Source organism: Aspergillus sclerotioniger (assembly GCF_003184525.1).
Source record: "Aspergillus sclerotioniger CBS 115572 chromosome Unknown BO94scaffold_3, whole genome shotgun sequence".
Taxonomy (NCBI): domain Eukaryota; kingdom Fungi; phylum Ascomycota; class Eurotiomycetes; order Eurotiales; family Aspergillaceae; genus Aspergillus; species Aspergillus sclerotioniger.
Window position 1 is genome coordinate 805,050 of NW_020290993.1, and position 24,034 is coordinate 829,083.

Consider the following 24,034-nt stretch of genomic DNA (forward strand, 5'->3'; position numbering starts at 1 on the left):
CCGTTCTTTGATTGTTGTGAAAGTCGTCATCTTTACTGGATAACCATCTTGATTGACGCTATAACCACATTCAAGCTTGGATGATTGACCTGAAGACAATGTCGTATTCTGGGGAAATTCCCAGTTATTGTTGACTTTACTCAAGAAACGGGTCAAATCATGAAATTACCAAATGCCAGGCATCAACTGAGACTCGTATCCAGCAACAACCGGCCGGATAAGTTTCCGGAAACATTCCCGAGCGACTTTTCCGACAGCTCGCTTTGGAGTTTTCCGACACGTTGCAAACAGTTCCTCACCACTCGCCTTCAACAGCAACGTGGCTGATTACTCTGAATATGACATTAATCAAAGTCTCAAAAGGTTTGAAACCCCATCCTCCGATCACAGATTGGTCGACAAGCAATGGCACCAATCACGCAAATCGAATACTTTCGCGTGCCTCCGCGATGGCTGTTTGTCAAAATCACCGATTCACAAGGGAATGTTGGTTGGGGTGAAGCGTCACTAGAGGGCCATACAGAGGCAGTCGAGGGCTGTATCGATGCCTTTATCGAGCGATTCAATGGCATGGATGCTAAGTACGACCTTGCCCCTGGACATCATGGGATACATGCTCACTTGAAGTAGTGACATTGAGCATATCTGGCAGAATGGCTATCGCATGGGCTTCTATCGGGGTGGACCGATTCTAATGAGTGCCCTATCTGGTATTGATATCGCCTTATGGGACCTAAAAGGTGAGACTCAATCCGACCATACACTGAAGGTACACAGGCTAATGTTCGGTTCATCGCTGCAGCTCGACGGTTCGGTGTACCTATCTACGAGCTCCTGGGTGGCAAGGTCCGTGATCGATTGCGGGTTTATGCTTGGATTGGCGGGGATCGCCCTAGAGATGTGGAGATACAAGCGTGAGATTTGGCACCTTCTTACCTCAACCTCGACATCCCTAATAATTGTCTTTCAGTCGCGGTCGAATCGCTCAGGGGTTCAAGGCTGTCAAGATGAACGCAACCGAAGACCTTGGCTGGCTGGACTCGCCCCAGGCGCTCAACGCATCGGTGGAGCGACTCAAGACTGTCAAGTCTCTTGGCCTTGATGCAGGAGTAGACTTTCACGGACGGGTACACAAAGCAATGGCAATCCAGCTGGCGCATAAGTTGGCTCCACACGAGCCGTTGTTTATTGAGGAGCCTTTGCTCTCCGAACATCCGGAGTCTGTTGCCGCCCTCTCCAAATTGGTTCCTATCCCTATTGCCCTCGGAGAACGATTGCACTCTCGCTGGGATATCAAACCCTTCCTCGAATCGGCATCCGTCAGCATTCTTCAGCCCGACATCAGCCATGTAGGGGGTATATCGGAGCTGCGCCGTATTGCGGTAATGGCCGAGGCCTACGACGTGGCTTTGGCGCCGCATTGCCCTCTCGGTCCGATCGCCTTGGCTGCGAATATCCAGGTTGACGCGGTGTCGGCCAACTTTGCAATTCAAGAGATGAGCATAGGTATTCACTACAACCAGGGTTCAGCGGACATTGAGACCTATATTAAGAACAGTGATGTGTGGACCGTGAAAGACGGTATGCTGGATCTCCTGCGGGGACCAGGCCTGGGGATTGAACTAGACGAAGACAAAATTCGAGCTGCAGCAGTTAATGCCAAAGCTTGGCGTAGTCCATGCTTCGAAGGACCTGATGGCGAGTGGAGAGAGTGGTGAAGTCGTGAAAGTAATGCCATTTTTCTAATACGAATCCGAATAAAGATTTTGACAGGTCCTGTACATGATAAATCCTCTTTATACTGGAAAATACATGACATTTATGGAATTTGCTGCTCTGGCAGCGGTGTAGTATCCTGCGCATCATGGTAGCACTCGTACAACCTTCTGTGCCTAGGGCAACCAACGGGTGGCTTACCCCGCCCACTCCTTCGTCCCGTTCCCAGTCCCTTTGCTCTCCACATCTCCACATCTCCACTTCATAACAGTGATTCAGAGACTTGAGCCAGATACGGGCGAAGCCGCTTGGTCCCCCAGATCTCACATTTTGGATAGTCCCTCTAGCAGCTCCCAAACAAGAGTCCCAATGGAGTCGCCAGATGGACCTGCGAGCAAGCGCCGATGCCACAAAGAACGCGTACGAGTGACTCGCGCTTGCGATGCTTGCAAGAAGTAAGTCAGTATTGGACTTTCATCTTTCGAATATCTAATTCTCGGTTCAGGAAGAAGTTACGCTGTACTGGGAATTTACCTTGCGCCAGTTGTGTTCGAACGAGTAAAACATGCGAGTACACAGCCGAATACAACAGGGGCAAGCTGCCCCAGGTTCGCATCTCCCAGCAGCCTGTACAAGAAAGTGATGAGCAGCAGAAACAAGGTTCTACAGTTGAGGTGGGATCACCTTCTTTGCCATATTCCCGGATTGTGGAAAGTGGCAAAGTGGCCGAGATGAACGAGGCGGTCGACAATCCACTCTCTCGTGCCTCTCCCGAGCCTCACCAAACAGACTTGGAGGGTCACTATGTTGGCCCTTCATCTGGACTCTCATTTCTACTGCGAGCACAAAGAAAACTCCACAAATATGTCGCGCTGCCTATCAATACCCCGATATTCACGTTTGGCGACTCTCCATTGCCAGAAGCCGAGTCGACCTTCATGCTATTGCCTCCACGAGACGAGGCCAATGCACTCCTTACGCGATATTTCGATTTTGCTTTCCCCACACATCGCTTTCTTATTCAATCACAGGTTGAATGCTGGGTTGAGGAATTCTACAGCGCCGTGCAAGCGTCCGAGGTTGTCAGTCCCAGTGTGCGGGGGAAAAGAGCCGTGGTTTTGATGGTCTTCGCTCAAGCAAAGCAAAGCCAGCCCGACTCGGATCAGTCGTCAGCCCGTTCTTTGATCAGTAGGTTCGTCTGTCTTACCAAGAGGGTCTATAGGAGTTTGAAATAACTCTTTGATGCTAGTGCGGCATACTTTGCAGCCTCGGAAAAACAGCTCTCAGCCGAGACAGGACCAGTGCGTATAACGAGTGTCCAGGCACGACTAGCCCAATGCTTCTATCTCCTGTCTCAGTCTCGAATCAATCATTGTTGGAGTTTGTTCGGCACGACTGCTCGACTTGCTATGACTATCGGGTTGCACTGCGTGAGGAGGCGTGAAATTGGTGCCGGTGTCGACCATATTGATTCTGAATCTCGGAAGCGTGTCTTCTGGTGTGCATACAGCTTGGATAACTATCTCAGTGCTGCTTTAGGTCGCCCACGGATATTCCATGACGATGACATCGACCAAGACTTTCCTACAGTTGTGGATGATTCACGAATTTTCAAAGATCACATTCTTGCCCCAGAGTCGACTGCGCAGAGTATAATGCTAGCGCCTTTATATCATGCGAAGCTGTCGGTCATTATTGGCCGTATACTGCACGACATGTACGGCATCCGCAGGGGTAGCTCTCAAGCAGAAATATCAGCCGCTGCTCAACACGGTGCCGATCTCACCTGCTGGCGGCAGGATCTTTCTAGCTTTCTTGACGCCTCGAATGCCGACCTTTTGATGCTCCCGTATCAACGGCAATATACAGTGCTCAACCTGGCATTCTACCACGCACAGATTCTGCTCTATAGACCTTTTGTTCTGAGACACTTTGGGACCTCTATGGATCGAGAAAGGTCACGGAGTGACTTTTCAAGTGAATCCATAGAGCATTACATCAGTATATGTCTAACGGCTGCTATGAAAATTGCCACAATTATTCGCGAACTTTGTGAAAAATGTCGAATGTATAGCACATTTTGGGTACGGTGTGGCCATTTTATCTCTGACAGTTAACTAATGCAGACACAGTTCACCCATTATTATGCATTTTCCGCAATCATGATTCTGTATCTACGAGTCATGCAGCTGGCTGCACAGAAAGGAAATCCAGAGGAAATTTCCAAGTATTTGCAAATCGGGGAGTGCGCGCAACGAGACCTTTCCAGCTGTGCATTTCAGTCTTCCTTTGTGCAGCGCTACATTGTTGTTCTCGAGGAGCTTCGCCAAGAGGCTCGGATGACACTGAATCTAAATGACAACCATCAAGCACCAGATGCCATCGGAGATCAGGTGACTGCGGCCCTGGGGCACCAGGAAGGCGTCCGACTAAACGACTTTGAGGGGTTAAGTCGCAGTATGGAAATAACCGGGGAATTGCACGGTGGCAACCTCATGGTGCCCCCCGTGATGGAGTCTAATCCCTCATGGGTAGATGGATCCGATGATAGCTTTAACATGCCTGGTTTATCTGGACTGACAGATTGGGAAGGACTCGACTCCTTGGCCCTAGCGGGGATGGGGGAATTAGACTACCTGTTTTGCCACGACGGGAGCTGAGCGACTAAGCATTATCCTTTACTAGCGACCATAGATTCGCGACAGAACTTCTTGGAATTCCGTTCTTCCTGCATCATGAGCATCCCTGCCACATCTGTCAAACTAATTTCTAGCGCATAAAACCAGCCGTGTCTGGGGTGCACCATTTCCGGCTCCAACTCCCTGCGGGCACGTTATCCGAGTGGCTCCCTTCCGAGCCCGGAAAAGAACATGGTCGGATAAGCGCTGGATTGAGGGATGTATCCGATATGCCCATTACGCGTGGACAAGGCCCCGGGGACTTACATTTTAGTCCATGACCCCGATCCATGTTTCTATCATACATTTTGAAGTGTCTTTCATCTGCAATATACCCATCCAATCCGCACGTGCTGTGACAGCGATATCCTCTATCATGTTACATGCATGTACCCTCGAGTCCGCGCTTCTCAAAGGAGACAGCAAAGCAGAGATCGTCCACAGGCTGCCCCCAAGCCCACCAGCGGAGGAATCTTACGCCTACTACACCATTGACGATGTCTTGAGAAGTCTCGTGCGGGACGCACCCGATGAGCCCCTCGTGGGCTACCCACAGAGTGCGCATGGAGTCACCGATTACGTTTACTACACCCCGCGCGATCTGGACAGATTCGCCAATGGTGCTGTCAAACAATACAAGAAGGCCGGCCTTGCAGAGGTAACTATCACAAGTTGTAGGCGATCAATATGCTAAGGTCATTAGTTCGCCCACCCGACCGAGAACCGCGTTGTCTCTATCCTCGGACCCTCCAACCTCGATTATATTGTGTCACTATTTGCATTGTCCCGCATGGGCTATGCTGTTTTGTTATTGTCGACCCGTCTGAGCACTGAGGCTTATATCAATCTTCTCGAACGCACCAACTGTACCAATATTGTGCATGCCCAGGGCAATGCCAAAGCAGTCGGACAGATGATGGGGAAGTCTTCAGTAGCTGCATTTGCAATTCCAGAATTTGCGAACTATTCCGAAGAAGTGTGGCAACCAAATACTGCACGAGATGGAACAGCGCAAGAGAGTCAGAAGTGGGCTTTTATCATCCATTCGTCTGGCTCTACCGGCCTTCCCAAACCAATCTTCCAGACCCATGGTGCTTGCATCTCCAACTACAGTACGAGCAAAGGCTATCGAGCGCTACTGACATTGCCACTATTCCACAACCACGGCCTCTCCACCTTCTTCCGCTCCCTTTTCAAACGAAAGCGTATATCCATCTACAACGCTAATCTTCCACTGACCGGGAATAACGTGTTGGAAGCGATGAAGGTCACGGCCCCGGAGAGTTTTCATGGCGTGCCATACGTCTTGAAGCTGCTGTGTGAGACCGAAGGAGGAACCCATGAGCTAGCCAGGTGCCAGCAGGTCCTCTTTGGAGGGAGCAGCTGCCCGGATGATCTTGGTGATCGGCTAGTGAATGCTGGAGTCCGATTGATCAGCCACTACGGAGCGACCGAGCTTGGGCAATTGATGACATCTGCGCGACCCCTGAAAGACAAAGCCTGGAATTATCTTCGGCCACTGCAGTCTGTTGAGCTATTCTTGAGATGGAAACCTCTTGAAGATAATTCTTATGAATGCATTGTTCTCGATGGTCTCCGATCCAAAGTCAGTTCCAATTCAGACGACCCTCCAAATTCTTTCCACACGCGGGATACCTTCCTCAAGCACCCTACGATACCTAATGCCTGGAAGTATCTAGGACGCATTGACGACCGAGTCACTCTGATCAATGGGGAGAAAGTTCTCCCAGTGCCGATCGAACATCGTATCCGACAGAGTGTCTACGTACAAGATAACCTCGTGTTTGGGGTTTCCAAGCCCATTCCGGGCTTGATCGTGGTGCCCAGTTTGGCATGCCACAGTCTCTCATCTGACGAGATTCTGGATCGTATCTGGCCAGACATTGCTGCAGCGAATCAAAATTCAGAGGCGTTCAGTCAAATATCGCGGAATATGGTCATCATCTTGGACCACAGCCAGTCTTATCCAATGACCGACAAGGGAACCATGATTCGCAACCGCTGCTATATGGAGTTTAGTGATTTGATTGAAGCGGCGTACACGCGCCTCGAAACTGGAGCTGAAAGCAATGAGAATCGCCGCGCTTTGGAACTGCCTGAGCTGGAACATTTTCTGCTGGATCTGTTCCGTACTGACCTTGGATTGTCTGATATTAAGGTCGGCACAGATCTGTTTGAGGCTGGTGTAGACAGCTTGCAGGCCATCAAGGCGCGTGCTATCCTCCAGTCGCAAATTGACGTTGGATCTGCCACCCTCGCACACAATGTCATCTTTGACTGCGGAACAATCAGAAAGCTGGCCGCACATTTGTATGCAGCACGGACAGGAGAGGCCTGGGATTCGGAGGATGAGTTAGACGCCATGTCTCGGTTGATCACACAATACTCGACGTTTGTCAACAGGCCAGCTAGTGAGCAAGTTGTCGTAAGTACTAGCCGATCCGCTACTATAATCTATGTTAACATCTCTAGCTTCTCACGGGCACTACTGGCTCTTTGGGGGTATACATCCTCTCACGACTTCTGCAGCAATCCTCGGTGAAGAAGGTATTCTGCCTTGTACGTGCGAGCTCTGTACCCAACGCGTTAGACCGCGTTCTATCGAGTTTATGTTCACGATGTCTACCCATTGTCAACGCGTACAAGATTGCCGCCTTCCCTTCGGTGCTCGGCAACGAAGATCTCGGCCTGCCGTCAGCAACCATTGCTGAACTACGGGGCTCCCTGACACATGTGATCCACTCCGCCTGGGCCGTGAACTTTACCGTGGGTGTTTGCAGCTTCGAACAACAACATATCAGAGGTATTCGAAATCTCATCAATCTCTGTCTGTCGAGTGAACGACCGTCTCCTGCCGAATTCTACTTTTGCTCTTCAATCTCCGCCGCAGCTGCCACGCCTCTCCCAGCAACTATCAGCGAAGGGCCCATTCCCGAGCTTGCACATGCTCAAAACATGGGATATGCCCGATCCAAGCTAGTTGCGGAGCGAATTGTCCATGCAGCAGCCAAGACAACCGGGATGGTTGCCAAGGTTCTGCGACTGGGGCAGATTGTGGGCGACACCGTGACTGGAAAGTGGAACCCAACGGAAGCGATTCCACTGCTGCTTCAAACCGCCAAGACGCTGGGAGTATTGCCGGCTTTGGATGAGACGCCGTCATGGCTCCCTGTGGATGTGGTCGCGAATGCCGTGCTGGAGCTGAGCGGGATCCTGCCGAGTGATACCGCAAAGCGCCTTGTTTCAGACCCTGATGTGGTGTACAATGTACAAAACTCCAGAACCTTCCGATGGACGGAAGATCTGTTGCCTGCTCTGCGCGAGGCGGGATTGAAGTTCGAGACCCTTCCCCAGAGACAGTGGGTGCAGCGGCTGCGGGAGTCTGAGCAGGATCCGCAGAAGAATCCATCGGTCAAGTTGCTGGACTTTTTTGCAGACAAATATGATAACGATGCTCCTGGTCGCTCGGGATTGTCTTTTGCGATGGAGAAAACAGAAGCAGCGAGCCGTTCGCTAAGAGGGGGTGTGGATCTGATTGATAATGGGTTGATTAAGAAGTATGTAGATGCATGGGCACTAGTGTGGTGATTTCTTTCCTCTTTTTTGGGTGGGAATTATCATAGTCTGCGATTCTTTTACATGACAAGCGATAGCCGAGATAGTGAATTATTGCATTGATCCATCCTACCGATTTCCTATGACCGTAAGTAAGCCAGCCGGATATCTCTGAGCTCTAGATGGTCGCAGCGAGACCTACCACCCCCATAAAAACAGAAGAAATATAATCATGTTGTACAATACGAAATACAACAATCTTCGCATCAGTTATCCGGATAACAAGAGGATTTCCCGCCCACCCACTCGGACATCCTCCGACCCTTTTCCGACCCCGATTCCGGGCCTCTTTTCCCCGAAACCCGACCATCCCCACCCCGTTTTCCCCGCAATGAAAACAAGCTGTTAAGTTCCCCAATTCCTTCTTTCCCCTCCTACCACCCAGCAAGAAAACAAACAACCATGTCCATCACTACTCCCATTCGTACCAGCTTCCAGGCCTCCTCGGTCGCATTCGGCTTCTGGCTCACGTAAGTCAATTGCATTGCCACAATTCCTACCAACCCCACTAAACAACACCTGTGATGTAATGCAGGCTTCCCAGCTCCGCCGTCGCCAAAACAATCCTCCACGGGGCATCCGGATCATCGACGAAGTTTAGCTGGGTGTTGGTTGATGCTGAACATGGATTGATTTCGGATTATCATTATTATGACGTTTGTTTTCCCTAGCTGCATTGTGATGATAGGGAGAAGTGTGCTGAAAGTAATGGACGGGGTAGTTAAACAACGCCATCGGCTCCGAAAACGCCAGCCCGATTATCCGTGTCCCTTATGCAGAGGAATGGATGATTAAGCGGGCGTTGGATGCGGGCGCGCATGGGATTATGACGCCGATGTGTCATACTGAGGTATACCTATCTCCCACTCACTTGATACCCATTGTGCATAATGTTAATGGGGTTATAGGCCGACGCCGCCAACATCGTCAAATACACCAAATACCCACCCGTCGGGACCCGCGGGTACGGACCCATGTTCGCGCCTCACTCGATGCGAGACGTCAACCCGGGCCCCGACTACGACGATAAGATCAACGATGGCGTGACGGTATGTGTTCAGATCGAATCGCGGTCTGGTGTGGAAAATGTGGAGAAGATCGCTGCTGTGGATGGGATTGATGTGTTGTTCATTGGACCTTTTGATCTTGCCAAGCAGATGGGTGTGACTCGTGGAGGGGAGGAGCATGAGGCTGCTATTGCTCGGATCTTGGCTGCTGCGAAGAAGGCGGGGAAGGTGGCTGCTATTTTTTGTAAGTTGATCCTGGAGGATCCTGGAGGAGGTATGGATGGGTGGTTGATGGTGTGGCTAATGATGTGTGTTAAGGTACCGATGGGGTGGATTCACGGAGACGTGCGGAACAGGGGTTTGATATGATTTCGATTACGACGGATGTGAATGTTATTCGGGGTGGGATGTTGGGGGAGTTGAGGGTTGCGAATGGGGAGGATGGGGGGGTGAGGTCTTCGGGGGGGTATTAGTGTTGTTCAGATTGGTTGTGTATGTATTTTGGAGATCTGCCATGTGGGAGAGGATACTGGATGTTTTATATCATGAATGGTGATGAAGCCCTCTAAGTTATGCAGGTGGCAGGTCGTTATTTTCTGATAAGGTCAGCCTTGGCAGTCAAGTTTCAGTTTATTGACTCCATACATGGTTTTGATCATAGTAGGTAAGAAACAATTATGTAATAAACTTCAACGTTATGTAATCCTCTAAAGCGCCACCTGACTTGTCTGCATTTCCAGTCTTCCACATGACATCCATCAGGACGTTTCTGCAAAGCAGCAAGGCCGAATGCGAGGAGGCGACCGAAGTCTGCCATGGGCGATTCCAACCACGGTACAGGCGAGAGAACCGCTACGGGGTTGAAATGATTCATGCTCACTTCCATTAGTTACCAGCCATGATTCGGAATCAATCGATCCGGCTCTGCTCAGAGTCCGCCAGTCCAGCTTTGCAGAACCTTTGGATCCTCAACTACTACTTTCTACGACCTACAACCTACCGTCTGACGAGGAACCTGGAAACCCGCCGATATCAGATTGGCTCCTGAATGATCTGGACTTCCAGGACTCGCCAATTGCCACATTCAATTTCCAGGAACAGCATAAAATACTGAACGACCTTGGCAACTACCCCGCTGACCCTGTGACTCTGCCTCGCCAGCTTCCACGACGTAGAAGTCGTTACCTGACACGAAATCAAAGACGTGCTAGTCCGATTGTTATCCCCAATGCAACCCTTGATCCTATGGAACGATGGCGCAATTCTCCACCAGAAGAGGAATCTGCTTTGATTCCAGACATCATAGATGCGTTGAAAGCTGCACCAACCCAGCATGGATCACGCAGCAATGCATTTCGTCAATATAGACGAGCGGCCTCGACGACCAGCGGTGAATCCAGTGCATCCTCTAGAGACTCCCAGCAATCCGCACGCTCTAGCTCGTCTGCTCAGGACCAATTGGCCGTCCAAGGGCGTCGACACCGGATACGAGCAAAAAGGAACCCACAACGGCGCCACCGAGTCAAGGAGGAGCGGAGATACTGCTGTACCTTTTGCTGCGATCGATTCAAAAGCAAGTACGACTGGGCAAGACATGAAAAGTCTCTTCATGTGACATTAGAAGCGTGGTACTGTGCTCCGTTTGGAGCAACGATACAATCCTCTACGGCGCAAGAAGTACTCTGTGCGTTCTGTGGTGCTACCGATCCAGACGCGGATCATCTCTTCGAGCACGCAGCTGATGCCTGCGAAAGCGAGTCGGGCACTCGCCGTTCCTTTCGCCGCAAAGACCACCTCGTCCAGCATCTGCGGCTGGTACATAACGTCACGTCGCCAGATATCGATGATTGGAAAATTGGGCAATCTGCTATTTCGTCCCGCTGTGGCATCTGCGATCAGGCACTGAATACCTGGGAGCAACGGGTCGATCATCTGGCGGAGCACTTTCGGACTGGGTCGACGATGGCAGACTGGCGAGGCGAGCACGAGTTTCCCCCGGACTTTGCAGCCCAAGTGGTGAATGCCTTGCCTCCGTACCTGATCGGGTCGGAATCCCACAGCGTCATTCCTTTTTCCGCTACGAACCGTGATGCCCAAGATCACTTTGCACAGATTTCCTCCAGAGCACGCTGGGACTCAACTGAGAAAGAGGCCAATTCGATAGCGACGCCTGTAGCTCCCATGCCCCCGCCACTGCAGACTATTGCGCCCGGCGTGGCCCCGGAGCAGCTCAGTTCGTTTACCCAGGTGCTCACGCTGCATCTGAGTCGGTTTGCGCAGGAACAAATGAAGAAGGGGGTAATTCCGAGCGACGAGATGTTCCAGCAGGAGTCGCGACGTCTGCTGTATGACTCGGAGGACACGTGGAATCAGACCATTGCGGATAATCCGGAGTGGATGTCTGCGTTCAGGGGACTGCATCGTGACAACACCGGTTCACTGCCCTGAATCGTCAGGGGACCTGTAGCGCGACATGCCTTGCTCCACACAAGCGTACCCTTCAATTGTGTTTCACCAGCTTCAGTAACTTTGATGTTACCGTTGCGGATTTTGTAAAATTCGATGCGTACAGGATGCGGCCGAGAGACGACACGGGGGTTGGGATGTATGGACGATTGGGCATCACGGGCGGCATCGTTATATTTATTAGATGCTTGATGCTGTATAAGATTATAAGTTTATCCAATTTCGGCTTTGAGTAGACCGAGGATCGGTGTTGGATGGATTGTTGAACGGAGGGAAGGACTGCAGACACGGTGAAGTGATTAGCAGCTGGATTTGAAGTTCAGCGTAAGCAGGAGAATTGTGTCACCTGTAATACTCTCTTCCTATTTTCCTTCACCATTGCCTGTATAATCACATCGTGGCAAAGGAATAGCAGTCAAAGGGCGTGGGCGCGACATAGGGCGCAATGGCAAAGTCTGCAGCGTAGGGCGTAGGGCGCACACCCAATCCCAACAATACAAAATCCAGCATGCCAGCATAACAGCAGAAGCAACCATGTGGACAATCTACAGACACCTAAATTCAACCCTTCGACCCCTTACGCGGCGCTACCACGCCATGGCATCTCCCCGGATCCACGTCCTCGGCCTCGGCAGCATCGGCACCTTTACAGCCCACGGGCTCAAAGACATTCCCAATCCCCCAGCAGTCACTCTGCTTCTCCATCGCCAGTCCCTCTACGAGTACTACCTCCGAAACAACCGCCAAATTACCCTCACCACCCTCGACGGGAAATCCATCGCCCACGACAACTACGATGTCGAAATCTACCACCCGACAGGCACATGGCACACTCCTTCCCCCTCCTCTATCACCACCTCCTTCATCGAAACCAACACCACAATAACCCACCTCATCCTCACCGTCAAAGCCACCCAAGCCATCTCAGCCCTCCGATCCCTCAAACCCCGTCTCACCTCCTCCTCCACAATCCTCTTCCTCCAAAACGGCTGCGGCATGATCGACGACGTCAACGAACACCTCTTCCCTGACCCAGAGACCAGACCAAACTACATCACGGGGGTAATCTCCCACGGCGTGACCCTCACCTCTCCATTCAACGCAACTCACACAGGTGCATCGAGTATATCCCTCGGCGCTGTCCCATCCCAATCCCCTTCCTCCACCACACCCACCACCACCAATAAAGACTACATGCTCCAAACCCTCCCCTCTCCCCCCTCCTCACCGCAGAATCATACCCCTACACCGCTCTCCTGCAAATCCAACTCGAAAAACTCTCCGTCAACGCCTTCTGCAACCCCGTGTGCGCGCTCCACGATTCCAAAAACGCTATTTTATTCAACTTTCCCCATCTCCGACGTTCCATCCTCTCCGAGATATCCAATATCGTGCTGCGTTTGCCTGAGCTACAGGGGATTCCTGGCGTCGAGGAACGGTTTTCGGTGGATAGGTTGGAGGACACGGTGAATGGGATTCTGGAGAAAACGAGAGAGACGGTTTGTTCGATGGTGGTGGATTTGAGGAATGGACGGGAGACGGAGGTGAGGTTTATTAATGGGTATTGGGTGAGGAGGGGGAGGGAGGTGGAGGTGGAGGTGGGAGTTAATGAAGGGCTGATGGAGCAGGTTTTGAGGAGAGGGTCTGAGTAGATGTTCTGGGGGTGGTAAGATGGAACAGGTATGAGGGTGTGTGTGTTGTAGAAGGGGCTATAGTGGCCATCGGGCAGGTACAATATCTGAGCGCGGAATTTAGGGATACGTCCGAGGGCGGGGTAAATCCCGTGTAGAAAATTAGAATGCTCACCACTATGAAGTATTACATATTCAAGATCGTCTATTATCAGATTAAGAGATATCATCTTCAAGCTCTATTATAATCATTAGATCTAATACTACTACTATCGAGTAATAAGAAATTGAATGTATGCTAGAGACTTCCTTAAATTCATGAAACACTTATAAACCGGGATTAACTCACACCGTCAGCACTTTATCGAACACATCGGAGACTTAATCTCGCTGGATTGGGGGAATTTCCTCCCGATCGGAGATAGAGCATGGGTGTGGTGCGTTCCATGGTTCGGGTTGACAAATCTAGGGAATAGTAATCTGTATCTCGAGGGTTAATTTAATATTTAGTAGCTGATGTTGGATTCATCAACTGCCTTGTAAAATATCAATGGGTGGTGATGGTTATATTCATATGACGATATATTCAATTGCCCAACTACTACTGCCTATGGTAATTAGCAATGTAGTAATATATTTGGTACTCGTAAAGTCATTATGAAGAGTTAATAAATAATGGATATTACCTATCTACAGTGGTTTCTGGGTGGTGAAGATACTTGAACATATTCAATATAGTTTCCTGGATGGATATATAATCCCTGCATCCCCTTCTTCCTCATCTTCTTCCTCTTCTCCTAATCATCTATACTAAATATCTTTGACATATGACATACAACCCTAATTACCACCCACAATTAATGCAGCAGTCAAGTCACTAAATCTGTCTATGCAAAAACCATTCAGAAACCCAACACCAATACCACCACGTCTATCTATACTATTTATCTACAAGCCTCAATCCAAATCCCAAGAACACCAACAGGATAACCACCGAACCTACCAATTACAATTCCCATATATACCTGTTGATGCTGAACGCAAGAGGGAATTTTCCATACCATTTACATCCTCCATCTCCTAACAAAAATAAAAGACTTTATTATCCACCAAAACCCGGAATTAGCACCGCACAATACCTAACCCTTATACATCCATCATTAGTCTTAATAAATCCCAGGGCAGACGAACCACCAACGAAGCCATCTCTCCTATAAAGCGCATCAGTACATCATTAAAGGCGACAATTATGACTCCTAGTAGGCCTATTGGTTCAGCGAGTCGTTCAAGGCTTTTTATAACGTAACATCAGGGGTTTAAAATTATACTCGTCGCCCTCATCACGACGGGTTTCGAGCGATGGAACCTATTTTCAATACCGGGGCTGGTATGTTCTGATGAAAGTTGAGGGGGTTGGTGGTATTTGCTGTTTGATGAATCGGACAGTGTGGTGGTTTATGATCTCGTGACAGAAACTATTATAGTCAACTATGATTAACGTGGTATGGTGTTGGGATGTTCATATTGGAGAAGCTAATATGTTGATGCTAGGGGTGCTTTGGACTCAGGATATCTGTTACCGCACTATCCATGATTCGAATTCCCTGGTTATATTCTTTTATAGGGAGGGGGTCAATCAGGTAGGTCACTCGGTTAAACGACCGGAAGACAAACCACCCTTGGAACACCGGCCTGAAATATGTCTCCTCTCTTGCCCGATTATCCAAGCTCAACGGGTGATTTATGCATGTGGATGGATTCTTAACCCTTCTATATAGGGATTTGCAAGTGTTGGGAGAAAGCACAGATCTATCCCTGAGATGGAAACATGACATAGCTCAATATTAACGTTGGGATGACACAGGTATACAGTTGATATTATTCTACTTGTTGGTTGCCTGAGAAAAAGGAATACCACATGTTGACATATTCGGAAGAGAACGAAGCAAGTCAAGACGTTCACTGAGAAACGATTTGTCGGCTGCTCAGAGGCCTGAATTGTTTTCTTTACCGATTAAAAAGATCGATCTATCATATTTGGACAATAGGAGATAGAACATGGATGGTCTGTATCTCATATACGATGTTTACCATCTCGGTTAGACAGTGGAATGTGCAAAACAGGACTATTCAAGCTATTGGAGTGCCAATCCAGCTACATGAACATTCCTGATTTCGACAAACAACACTTGGGTATAAACCAAAGACGTCGATTGCCCACTGCGGTCAGAGAAATTAGGCCATTTGATAAAAAGCGATGCAAATTTCCCCGATGTGAAACAGGTGATGGATGCACTAACCCATGCCCTCCTGATCAACCAAGTCAACCACTTACATCTACTCTTATACGATGTTAGTCACAACGGCAATGTATCCGACATGGATCCTGGTGTGAAAAAGGCGAGACTTTGTTACTATTGTCGCACCTTGACGTACGATTCGAATTATCTGAATAGCAGGATTGTTTGCTTGCGCAGCAGCAATGGTATAGTCTGGGTCAGAACACTCTCCTCTGTTGAATCAGGGTGTTTAGTCAATTTACTTACAGGTTCCGCAACGATGAGCTTGATGATCGCTTACCTACGCGATAAAGTATGCTTTGATGAAGAAAAACCGTTGTGGTTAACTTCCCTGGTGAGGAAATATACGTCATGGCTGTGCTTTATGAGGCCAAACTTGATGTGGCGATGGTCCACAGCGGCATGGACACAAGAAACGTAAGGCAACTATCAACGTACAAAGCAATGATCGAGCAAGCACGTGGTGCTTATCTTTCTATCGTATCAGGTCAACTCACCAGGGCTCAACCTTCAAAGGTATTTTTGGCATGTACATGCCATGAGTATGGCCATGTCGAAAGCGGATACCGAACAAGCAAACGGACGCTGCCTACGAGTTGGACAGCGCAGACCTTTTTATCTTCAATTACCGCATTTCAGACCGATCCAGACAACATTGGCAAGATGTGCCACAGCAAAGACACTCCTGACGATATTAATAAATGTGCTATGCACAGCACAGCAAAACAAAAAAGCGTAGTAAACAGAGTATTGGATAACACTTTCAGCTGTGCCATGCACGATACAACAAAGATGTCATCATCTCTTGCATCCATTTATGCACAGTGAATTAGACTACTCAAGCCAACTATGCGTGCTGAGAGATGGGAGAGCTATGAATCTGGAGAAAGTGTTTATCAAGGCATTCAAATTCACGTTGATCATTAAGATGCTCTGATCAGCAGCAAGGACAGAACCTTGGAATATCTTTGACCAGCCTACTGGTGGTATACAAGATGGTTCTGATGCCGATCTGGTTGATCGTTACCCTCCTGAAATGCTAGTTGACTGGTGCAGCGCATTTGAGAAGGTCTGTCAAGAGTAAAAGAAGGCCGTGGTCCACAATATCTTTGATTCCAGCGTGTACCAAGCGGTAGAAAACTGCAACAGACCGAAGAGAGATCTACACGTCTTGATGAATACTTTCATTTCAAACTTATGTCTCGGTTTAACAGCAGAATCGTTTGCAAGGACTGGCAAGCTGGTAGTGATATATCTTGTCATGAATCATTCTGTATGAATATATGAATGCTTTGTGGCTCAAACAGCAGTCTCTGTGGATAGCCCCAAGGTCAAGTTTCTTGCTGATTAGATGCTTTAAGCGTATTCTGCTTACTGAATGTCCAGCAATGGTACGAAGAACCGTATCCAAGAGACCGCCCAGGGCTATCTGTCGTTTCCAGCCTTCTGTTCCATCATGAGGGATAACGCGTACCAAACCGCTGGCTGTGTTATCTTGGTATTGAAACACGCGAGAAAGAATCGCCATGCGCGTCTGTTCTTCAAGAATACACAACTGAATAACATCGACATTCCTCTAGAAACTTGCCACAGAGTTTACCAGCCTAAAGCAAAGTCGATCTACGAAGGGGACTGGGATAGAGTTTCGCAATAGCAAAATGCTGGGTAACGCGTGCAGCTAATCGGGCTGTTACAAAGTCACTGAGATTGCAAATGCACGAGCGCCTTATGGTTGTGCTGGTAACTGATGAGGTAAATACACAGAGGAAAGAACCATCTGATTAAAATGGGATCCCATAATGGAGGAAGTGGAGGTCATTGTCGGGAGAGATACCGCATGAAGATTGACTCCATTGACGTCAAGTTCTCAGGCGACAGAAAGCGTCGACTGCAGTGTGCTGCATCTGCTGAGCCTAATCCCCTTCGATGTGGCAGTCTATCTGGCGTATGGCACATGCCTTGAACCCGGAAGGATCATTTTCTGGTTTTCTGCACGTGGTCGGCAACGCTGCAGCCAACAGGTCTGATGCTGCTGGTTTGTGCTTTCCAAGAGACATTCCTAAAATGGACCAAGGTCATTGGTGAGACATCGATCGACATTAGGATACAATCTGCGGTACTGGACATGTTGCAGGAAAACTCATTCGATGCAATATGGACGAACATCAACAGATATATCCCGAATAACAATCTCGGGTATGGGTTTATTCAGTGAGAAATGAAGGATAATGCTCTATACTACCTGACTTGCTCACTCGGCAGCTTGTCCATTCTGGTCTTGCTTCTAGAACACATTTACATATCCCTGATCTCGTCAAATATGCTCACAGTTATCTAGTCCTTCTACCCTAGGAAATATGATATTTAACATGATTATATTAAGCGGAACTGCATTTTTAACATACCGCTGTGTCATCACCCCCCCCACAGTGGGCAATTTATACGTCTTATCGGACCACCAGGGATCCGAAATCTATGCTTCGCGCATATAATCAGACCGTGTCATAAGACTATGACATACTATCACACGTTCTCAAAAGCAAGGAGACATTCCTTATCTCAACAATTTCCACTGATTCCGACGAGGCAGTCTTCGATAAATTATGGCTCCTTTTGTTACGGCTCAAGCTTCGCTGGGAAAACGCTCAAGACCCTGCACCAGACCTCCGGTCCCGCTGTTATTGGTTATAACCGAAATGCATGGGGGAGGATAAAGACGAATGACTTACTTTCCCGAAATAGTGGTTGAAAAAGCAGAGTTTTACGATCATACGAATGAAACAGGGGTTATGCTATTTCCTGTGGCGAGAGCTGATCGTGGACGAAGTATAATCCAGATAATACTAACAAAACATTCCGCTGATCACAGATGCGTCATATCGCTGTGTTGTCTTTTTCATCGTACATGCAGCCATTGGAAACATTCTGCATATTATGACAACCAAGCTACATTCACAAGACTTCATCAGCAACATAAACTGTCCAAATCTATATCTAATAGGATGATGGCTTTATCGCAACCAGATCTCCCAACACTGACATGATAAATTCCATCGTACTTGTCTACAGACATCTACAATGTCTGCCGTGTCTTCCTATTGACACGAACAACAGTGTAGCGGGCAAGGCCGACGTGACTCCGACGTAGGCTGTCTTCGACTGTGAAACCAGCTTCGGGGAATAACTTTGTACTTAACTGAACACTACACACGTTTACCACTCCTTTCTATGTCTAATACAAAACGGGCCTATATCCAGCGTACTATATGGAATGCGGCAAACAGCCTGAGAATTTATACCAGACGATTTAATCATATTTCTGGATGAGAGAACGGTAGAGTGAGACCATCTGCATCTCTTCAATTGAAGAGTCACCAAAAGACGTCGGATTCATAGTGCTGAATCAATGTCTTCAGAATATATTACCATTAAAAACGGGGTACTTTCAATTCTTAAATCTACATTCTAAACACATACAGACGCATCAGCTGAATCCCATCGAAACTGTCATATTTTTCCTCATTCAACAGCTTAAATGGACATGAACCAACTCCTCCGAAATATTCCAAGCTTACTTGAAGGTGTTGCGCAGTATTCTTCAGTATTTAGCTTTGCTTCATCCCGTGAAATCTCCGTGGATGCGAATACAGAAGGGGTGGAAGCATCAGAGCTGGTCCTGAAGTGGTTTCGGATATTTTCATGATTGAGGATTGGCCACTATCTATTCCTGTTGAGATTGAGGCTAAAGTAGCATGATAAGGTGAAGCACTCTGAATATAGATTGAGGTTTGGTGCGTGGTTGGTATCAATTTACCGGAGATGCTATGCTTATACGTTTTGTATGTTCTTCCAGAAATTAGACACCTAAGGACTGAGTAAGTAACTTAATAATGAAACATACCGATCGTTACCAGGCTTTCTCCTTATGATATTCTTACATAGGATACTACCTACCCACACCAGGTAAAACCCACTACACACTCCGATTGTTCGGGAAATGTCTACGGATTCTACCTCTCGAGTGTAGGAACTATCCACGAAACCTGGGTGATACAAGGCGCAGCTACGTTTATATAAAGGCCTTAATCCACCTGTTCATAGACCCTTCTTCACCACCATCACACTCATTCATCCCAGGTCCTCCCAGCCGACTCAACAACTATACCCATGAAGAAAAGAAAACAGAAAGAATAATATGATCTCGAGACTCAGAAGGAAAAACCCGAACTTATATACCAACAACTCCAGGCATTCCTGCCTATAACAACCCCCCCGAAATATGGAGTACACACACCCAACCCACTCACTGCGTGGGAAATTACCATCCCAAACGCATTGTCTGCAAATCCACCAGTCATCTTAAAGGGGAAACACCTATTCCAACACCCACAGAAAACGGGATACCAAGGATCAGATCCACATGTGTACGACCAACGAATCCTTGACCCATCCTCCGATCATGCAGCCATTTATAAGAAATCTGCTGATCCAAACTGGTGGCCGTGGATTGCTAGTTATGAGATGAGCTATTCTAGTTGCTCACAAGGCTGCCAACCCCGCGACCAGGGGTCACATAATCGTCTTATCGGGTATATCCACGACTGAGACCACATTACTTTGTTTGGCTTGATGCAAGGATGTCACCTTGATTGACTTGACTCAACAAGGCACCTGGTTTCGGCATAGCTTCGAGGAAGAGATGCTGCTAAAATGCGAGCGAAGGCACTTATTTAAAGAGCTGATCGAATGACACCACGCACATGGCCAGGGTGCATGCTTGTCTGTGGCTTAGAGGGGAGAGGTGTCCCGGAAATACCAAGAGCAGGAGCTATAACAACAGCATATTAGGGTTGTTACTCATGTCGACGTCGATTCAATGTCGGGATACATGGCTTTTCTTGTCGCCATGGGGTGGTGGTTCTTGCCCGTCTTATTGGAACTCTCTATGGTGTTTGGTTTTCGAGGCATTTGAGTGAGGGTGTGATGGCTGTGTTGGAAGTGTTGTCTTGCTATAGCTGTCATTGATGATACGGGTTGGTGGCATTGTGGGTTGGGGTGAGAATGACTGGTCAGGTTCAGGGTAGGTGCGATGGCTGTTGACATATTGGGTGTTGTGAACAGAGTTGTTCAGTGGCTTGTTGGGGTGAATGATGTGATTTGGTGAGGCTGGATGATTGGACTGCTGTTCAAGATCAGGCTGGGTAGTGGACTGGTCGTTGGGTTTGTCGGATCCATCGGTCATTGCGAAAAGGAGTTGCTGCGATATTTGAGGTATATGATGAGAACATATGGGATATCCAGGTAGATGTAACGGACAGGCTTGTTTCGGCAGAGTCATGGGAGGGTATAGTCATGTCTGGTCGGTCACTATATTAACTATAAGCATGATATAGAGAGATATGAATGTATAGAAATGATCAATATTTATTATCAATTTCACGGAGGTCCTTGTAGGTGACAGATGATCCCCCAGTCAAAAGAAGATATCCCAAGCTAGATCAATCTGGCTGTGACAAGGGCTTCCAGTTAATCGTGCTTTTTATCATGTTTTCAGTCGAGGTTATCCTCGGAGAAATCTTTCCTGGGCTGGATAGTTCCAGAGATCAGCCATGTCATTTTAGTGAATAGTGGACATCATTGTAGATATAGACAGCTGACTGTAGGGCCGTAAGCAATGCTATACCCTGAATTACTTGCATTGCACCTGTATACTGCAAATCAAAATCCCTGCATCCTAAAGATGATACATCACATTTGAGATACAAGATATGGATTCGCCAACATAGCGGTCAGGAATTGATGTGTCATATAATATAATCCTGGTTATTTTTAGAGATCCGTCAACATTGTCAGGGAAAAAGCAAGCAGTCAGGTGACATCGCTCTGGAATCCTGCATTCCGATCGTACAGATTTGCGCTTATTCTTGATCGATACGGCTAAAATGCTTTGACCTCCCAAGTTCGTAGTAATTTTGATTCAGATAACTTGACCTTTGAAGGTGCACTCTTTAGATAAAAGCATGTTGATCGAGCTTCTATAAAAACATAGAGATTCATCTTACAGTGGGAGACATGCAAAACAAGAATTCCATTAATCTTGGCGCGACATGGTTTTGAAAATAAACATATCGGGACATGTACTAGGTGGCTGCCTTGGGCACCAATATGGCCACTCAACCACTGCAAGAGGACGTTTTCTGGAATGTCGGACAATGCAATTATTTGGGTGTTCTTAGGATGACAAGCGACACAATATCAGGAGAAGTAACACAGCTACATACAGTGAATCTAGTTTTACCATTTCCGCTAAACTTTACATCCTGATCAGCCGTATGGTATACAAATAGCATACGCTTAAGAAAAAACCAACCCGCTCATGGTTTTCGGTCACTTTACCTTAATTCCAGCAATCAAAAGTTCAGAGTTTGATGCTAGCCACGAGTGACCTGTTCAGGTAGCAGCGAGTTTGAAAACACCTGGCAACCCCTGAATACGACTTAGCGGTAATTTTGACCTATCAAACCAGCCTACTGCACACAAGAAGTCTATTTACCACGCTTATGCAGTCTAGTCTTGGATTCATTTAACAGGAACAGGGATGGTAACCTGTCCATTGACAGACCAGCACGAGGCTGACGACGCGTTGCTGCACTTCATAGCACATGCTAGTGTGTTTGTATCACTCAAAACAAAAAAAGTTGACAGAATAAATACGAACACCTATTTCCGTCCCCCCCAATTAACCCGGTAAACTGAGATAAGCACTTGAAAGATACCACTTCTTTGTTTTGTTTATTGTTTACCGTGTTACCACTGACGTGAATCCCAGGGGGTATAACATTGGGTACTTTCACAGCCCACCTATTGAACCACGTCTTGTTATCACACCGTTGCACTAACACTCTACTTTGGTTACCCCTCTTAACTTTCACTTCGACTAGTCCATTGCTCGAGCCCATTTTTGTTGATTCAGCCTTGTTGCAATCTCCAGCCCGCACCCGTTCCAGACTTTGAATTCAAGAACCATCTCTCCCAAACGACTTGAATCCCTGCTGTACGCCCTGACTTCTGCCTGCTACTTCATCCACGTCCTATAAATACATTGTCTGGCTTACAGCATCCACACCGTCATGCCGATCGTTCCACGAAGAAGCAGAAGACGAGCCGTCAAGACCAGTGGTCGCTGGACGGAAGACGAGAGACAGCATTTGTGGTTTTTGCGATCTCAGCATTCTACGCTACCGTGGGGGAGGTTTCACGAGGTATTTGATTAAGGTCGGCTTGGTTTGTGTTGTACTAATACTAGTAGCAATTCTTTCCGAATAGGAGTCTTAATGCTCTTCAGAAGGCTTATTCGGTATGTTTTACTTTTGAGTTCAGAGCTAAGTGTAACTGACGGCTGGACAGATCATGAGTCTGGAAAAGAAAAAATCAGACATGGTACGTATAGCGACTCCTGTCTGTGTTCATGACAGCTAATGAGTCAAATTCAGACCGATACACCCAAGATACATGGAAGAGTGGTTAAGCGCCCATTGTCTGACACCCAGGATGACCAGCCGTGGAAGCAGACCAAAAGAACCACCGATATTCCTTTTGAGAAGAGTCTCGTGGAAGAAACAGATGACAGTGCATCATCGGATGATGAATCCTCTAGCTCGGGTTCAGAGAGTGATTCCGATGAGGAAACGCCTCAGGAACCGACGACCAGTCACCGAGAAAAAAGTACTCCTGCAATCGAGACCGCTCCTGGTGAAGAGGCCGCAAACAATGATGTCCATCAAGAGGAAGAAACTACTGATCCCAAATCCCCCAAGGTGAATAGCACCTAACCCGTGAATTGAGATATACTGACCCATGCAGGTGGCCCCAACAAAAGTAGTCCCTGCTGCAAGTCCAACCATTGAGAACCCAAAGCCTCTCGGTGTAGTGAGAACAGAGCAAAAGATCAACCCGAGTGACAACCACAGCACTTCTAGCAAGGTATCCAGCCACGCACTCCCACCACCACCAGTATGGGTGCAAATCATGAACTCGGCGACTCGGGACTACAGGATTATGGATTTCAAGATTCGGGACGCAGAGAGAGTGGCATCTGCTTTACAGGAGGAGGTCGACACCCTCAAACAGCTAAACGAGGGTAAAGAGGACAAAATCGCGGCTCTGCAAGAAGACGTTAGAAAACACCTCCAAACAATCCGTCGCCTCCAACAAGATGAGAACAGACATACCGATGAGATGACTCAGCAACGGTCCGCGAACCAGATACTATCGGATCAGATCGATGTTCTGGAAAAGAAGCTGATTATCGCTCGGAGTCAAAACAAGTGTGAAACGTGTGCGAGAGTTAGAGAGTTGACTTCGCGGATGAGTTGATTCCTAATTATGATCATGGCTGCTTGTTTTCTTTTTGTAATTGATTTGAACATCGTCGGCGTTGTCGGTCAAGCTCTGGAGCTTGTGTCTGACAGGTCCACGGCTTTGCAATACACGCAGTATGAAGGGGATCGCGAAGCGAAGCATACTAGTACTGCATAAACATACACATAATCTTATCAACCAGCTCCAAGCCTGCTATGTCCACTTAACAAATCCACAAA

The 24,034-nt window shown here is 47.9% G+C and overlaps 8 protein-coding genes across 8 annotated transcripts; 7 read left to right on the forward strand and 1 right to left on the reverse strand.

Annotated features, from left to right (window-relative positions):
• Nucleotides 1–405: 405 nt before the first annotated feature.
• BO94DRAFT_606344 (enolase C-terminal domain-like protein) lies at nucleotides 406–1,718 on the forward strand (the record flags this gene model as incomplete). Its single annotated transcript, XM_025616516.1, has 4 exons — nucleotides 406–581; nucleotides 631–740; nucleotides 803–914; nucleotides 971–1,718. The coding sequence occupies 4 exons, from the start codon at nucleotides 406–408 to the stop codon at nucleotides 1,716–1,718; spliced, it is 1,146 nt and encodes a 381-aa protein (XP_025471941.1).
• A 367-nt stretch (nucleotides 1,719–2,085) lies between these two features.
• BO94DRAFT_483776 (Zn(II)2Cys6 transcription factor) lies at nucleotides 2,086–4,654 on the forward strand (the record flags this gene model as incomplete). Its single annotated transcript, XM_025608935.1, has 4 exons — nucleotides 2,086–2,171; nucleotides 2,222–2,908; nucleotides 2,966–3,800; nucleotides 3,849–4,654. 4 exons carry the CDS (start codon nucleotides 2,086–2,088, stop codon nucleotides 4,374–4,376), a joined length of 2,136 nt encoding a protein of 711 aa, XP_025471942.1. The 3' UTR covers nucleotides 4,377–4,654.
• A 116-nt stretch (nucleotides 4,655–4,770) lies between these two features.
• BO94DRAFT_508212 (NRPS-like enzyme) lies at nucleotides 4,771–8,003 on the forward strand (the record flags this gene model as incomplete). The annotated part of the gene is made up of 3 exons (XM_025609653.1): nucleotides 4,771–5,052; nucleotides 5,098–6,840; nucleotides 6,888–8,003. The coding sequence occupies 3 exons, from the start codon at nucleotides 4,771–4,773 to the stop codon at nucleotides 8,001–8,003; spliced, it is 3,141 nt and encodes a 1,046-aa protein (XP_025471943.1).
• Nucleotides 8,004–8,383: 380 nt separating this feature from the next.
• Nucleotides 8,384–11,799, forward strand: BO94DRAFT_571787 (uncharacterized protein). Its single transcript, XM_025614886.1, has 6 exons — nucleotides 8,384–8,500; nucleotides 8,566–8,686; nucleotides 8,752–8,880; nucleotides 8,939–9,281; nucleotides 9,778–9,871; nucleotides 9,934–11,799. Exons 1-6 carry the CDS (start codon nucleotides 8,433–8,435, stop codon nucleotides 11,483–11,485), a joined length of 2,307 nt encoding a protein of 768 aa, XP_025471944.1. The 5' UTR covers nucleotides 8,384–8,432; the 3' UTR covers nucleotides 11,486–11,799.
• A 301-nt stretch (nucleotides 11,800–12,100) lies between these two features.
• BO94DRAFT_562846 (ketopantoate reductase family protein) lies at nucleotides 12,101–13,155 on the forward strand (the record flags this gene model as incomplete). The annotated part of the gene is made up of 2 exons (XM_025614316.1): nucleotides 12,101–12,626; nucleotides 12,737–13,155. 2 exons carry the CDS (start codon nucleotides 12,101–12,103, stop codon nucleotides 13,153–13,155), a joined length of 945 nt encoding a protein of 314 aa, XP_025471945.1.
• A 2,630-nt stretch (nucleotides 13,156–15,785) lies between these two features.
• On the forward strand, nucleotides 15,786–16,262 carry BO94DRAFT_542442 (uncharacterized protein; the record flags this gene model as incomplete). Its single annotated transcript, XM_025613092.1, has 1 exon — nucleotides 15,786–16,262. One exon carries the CDS (start codon nucleotides 15,786–15,788, stop codon nucleotides 16,260–16,262), a length of 477 nt encoding a protein of 158 aa, XP_025471946.1.
• Nucleotides 16,263–20,364: 4,102 nt separating this feature from the next.
• BO94DRAFT_542443 (uncharacterized protein) lies at nucleotides 20,365–20,676 on the reverse strand (the record flags this gene model as incomplete). The annotated part of the gene is made up of 1 exon (XM_025613093.1): nucleotides 20,365–20,676. The coding sequence occupies one exon, from the start codon at nucleotides 20,674–20,676 to the stop codon at nucleotides 20,365–20,367; it is 312 nt and encodes a 103-aa protein (XP_025471947.1).
• Nucleotides 20,677–22,210: 1,534 nt separating this feature from the next.
• Nucleotides 22,211–24,018, forward strand: BO94DRAFT_571789 (uncharacterized protein). The gene is made up of 5 exons (XM_025614887.1): nucleotides 22,211–22,696; nucleotides 22,744–22,791; nucleotides 22,842–22,874; nucleotides 22,928–23,251; nucleotides 23,298–24,018. The coding sequence occupies exons 1-5, from the start codon at nucleotides 22,565–22,567 to the stop codon at nucleotides 23,808–23,810; spliced, it is 1,050 nt and encodes a 349-aa protein (XP_025471948.1). The 5' UTR covers nucleotides 22,211–22,564; the 3' UTR covers nucleotides 23,811–24,018.
• The last annotated feature ends 16 nt before the right edge of the window (nucleotides 24,019–24,034 follow it).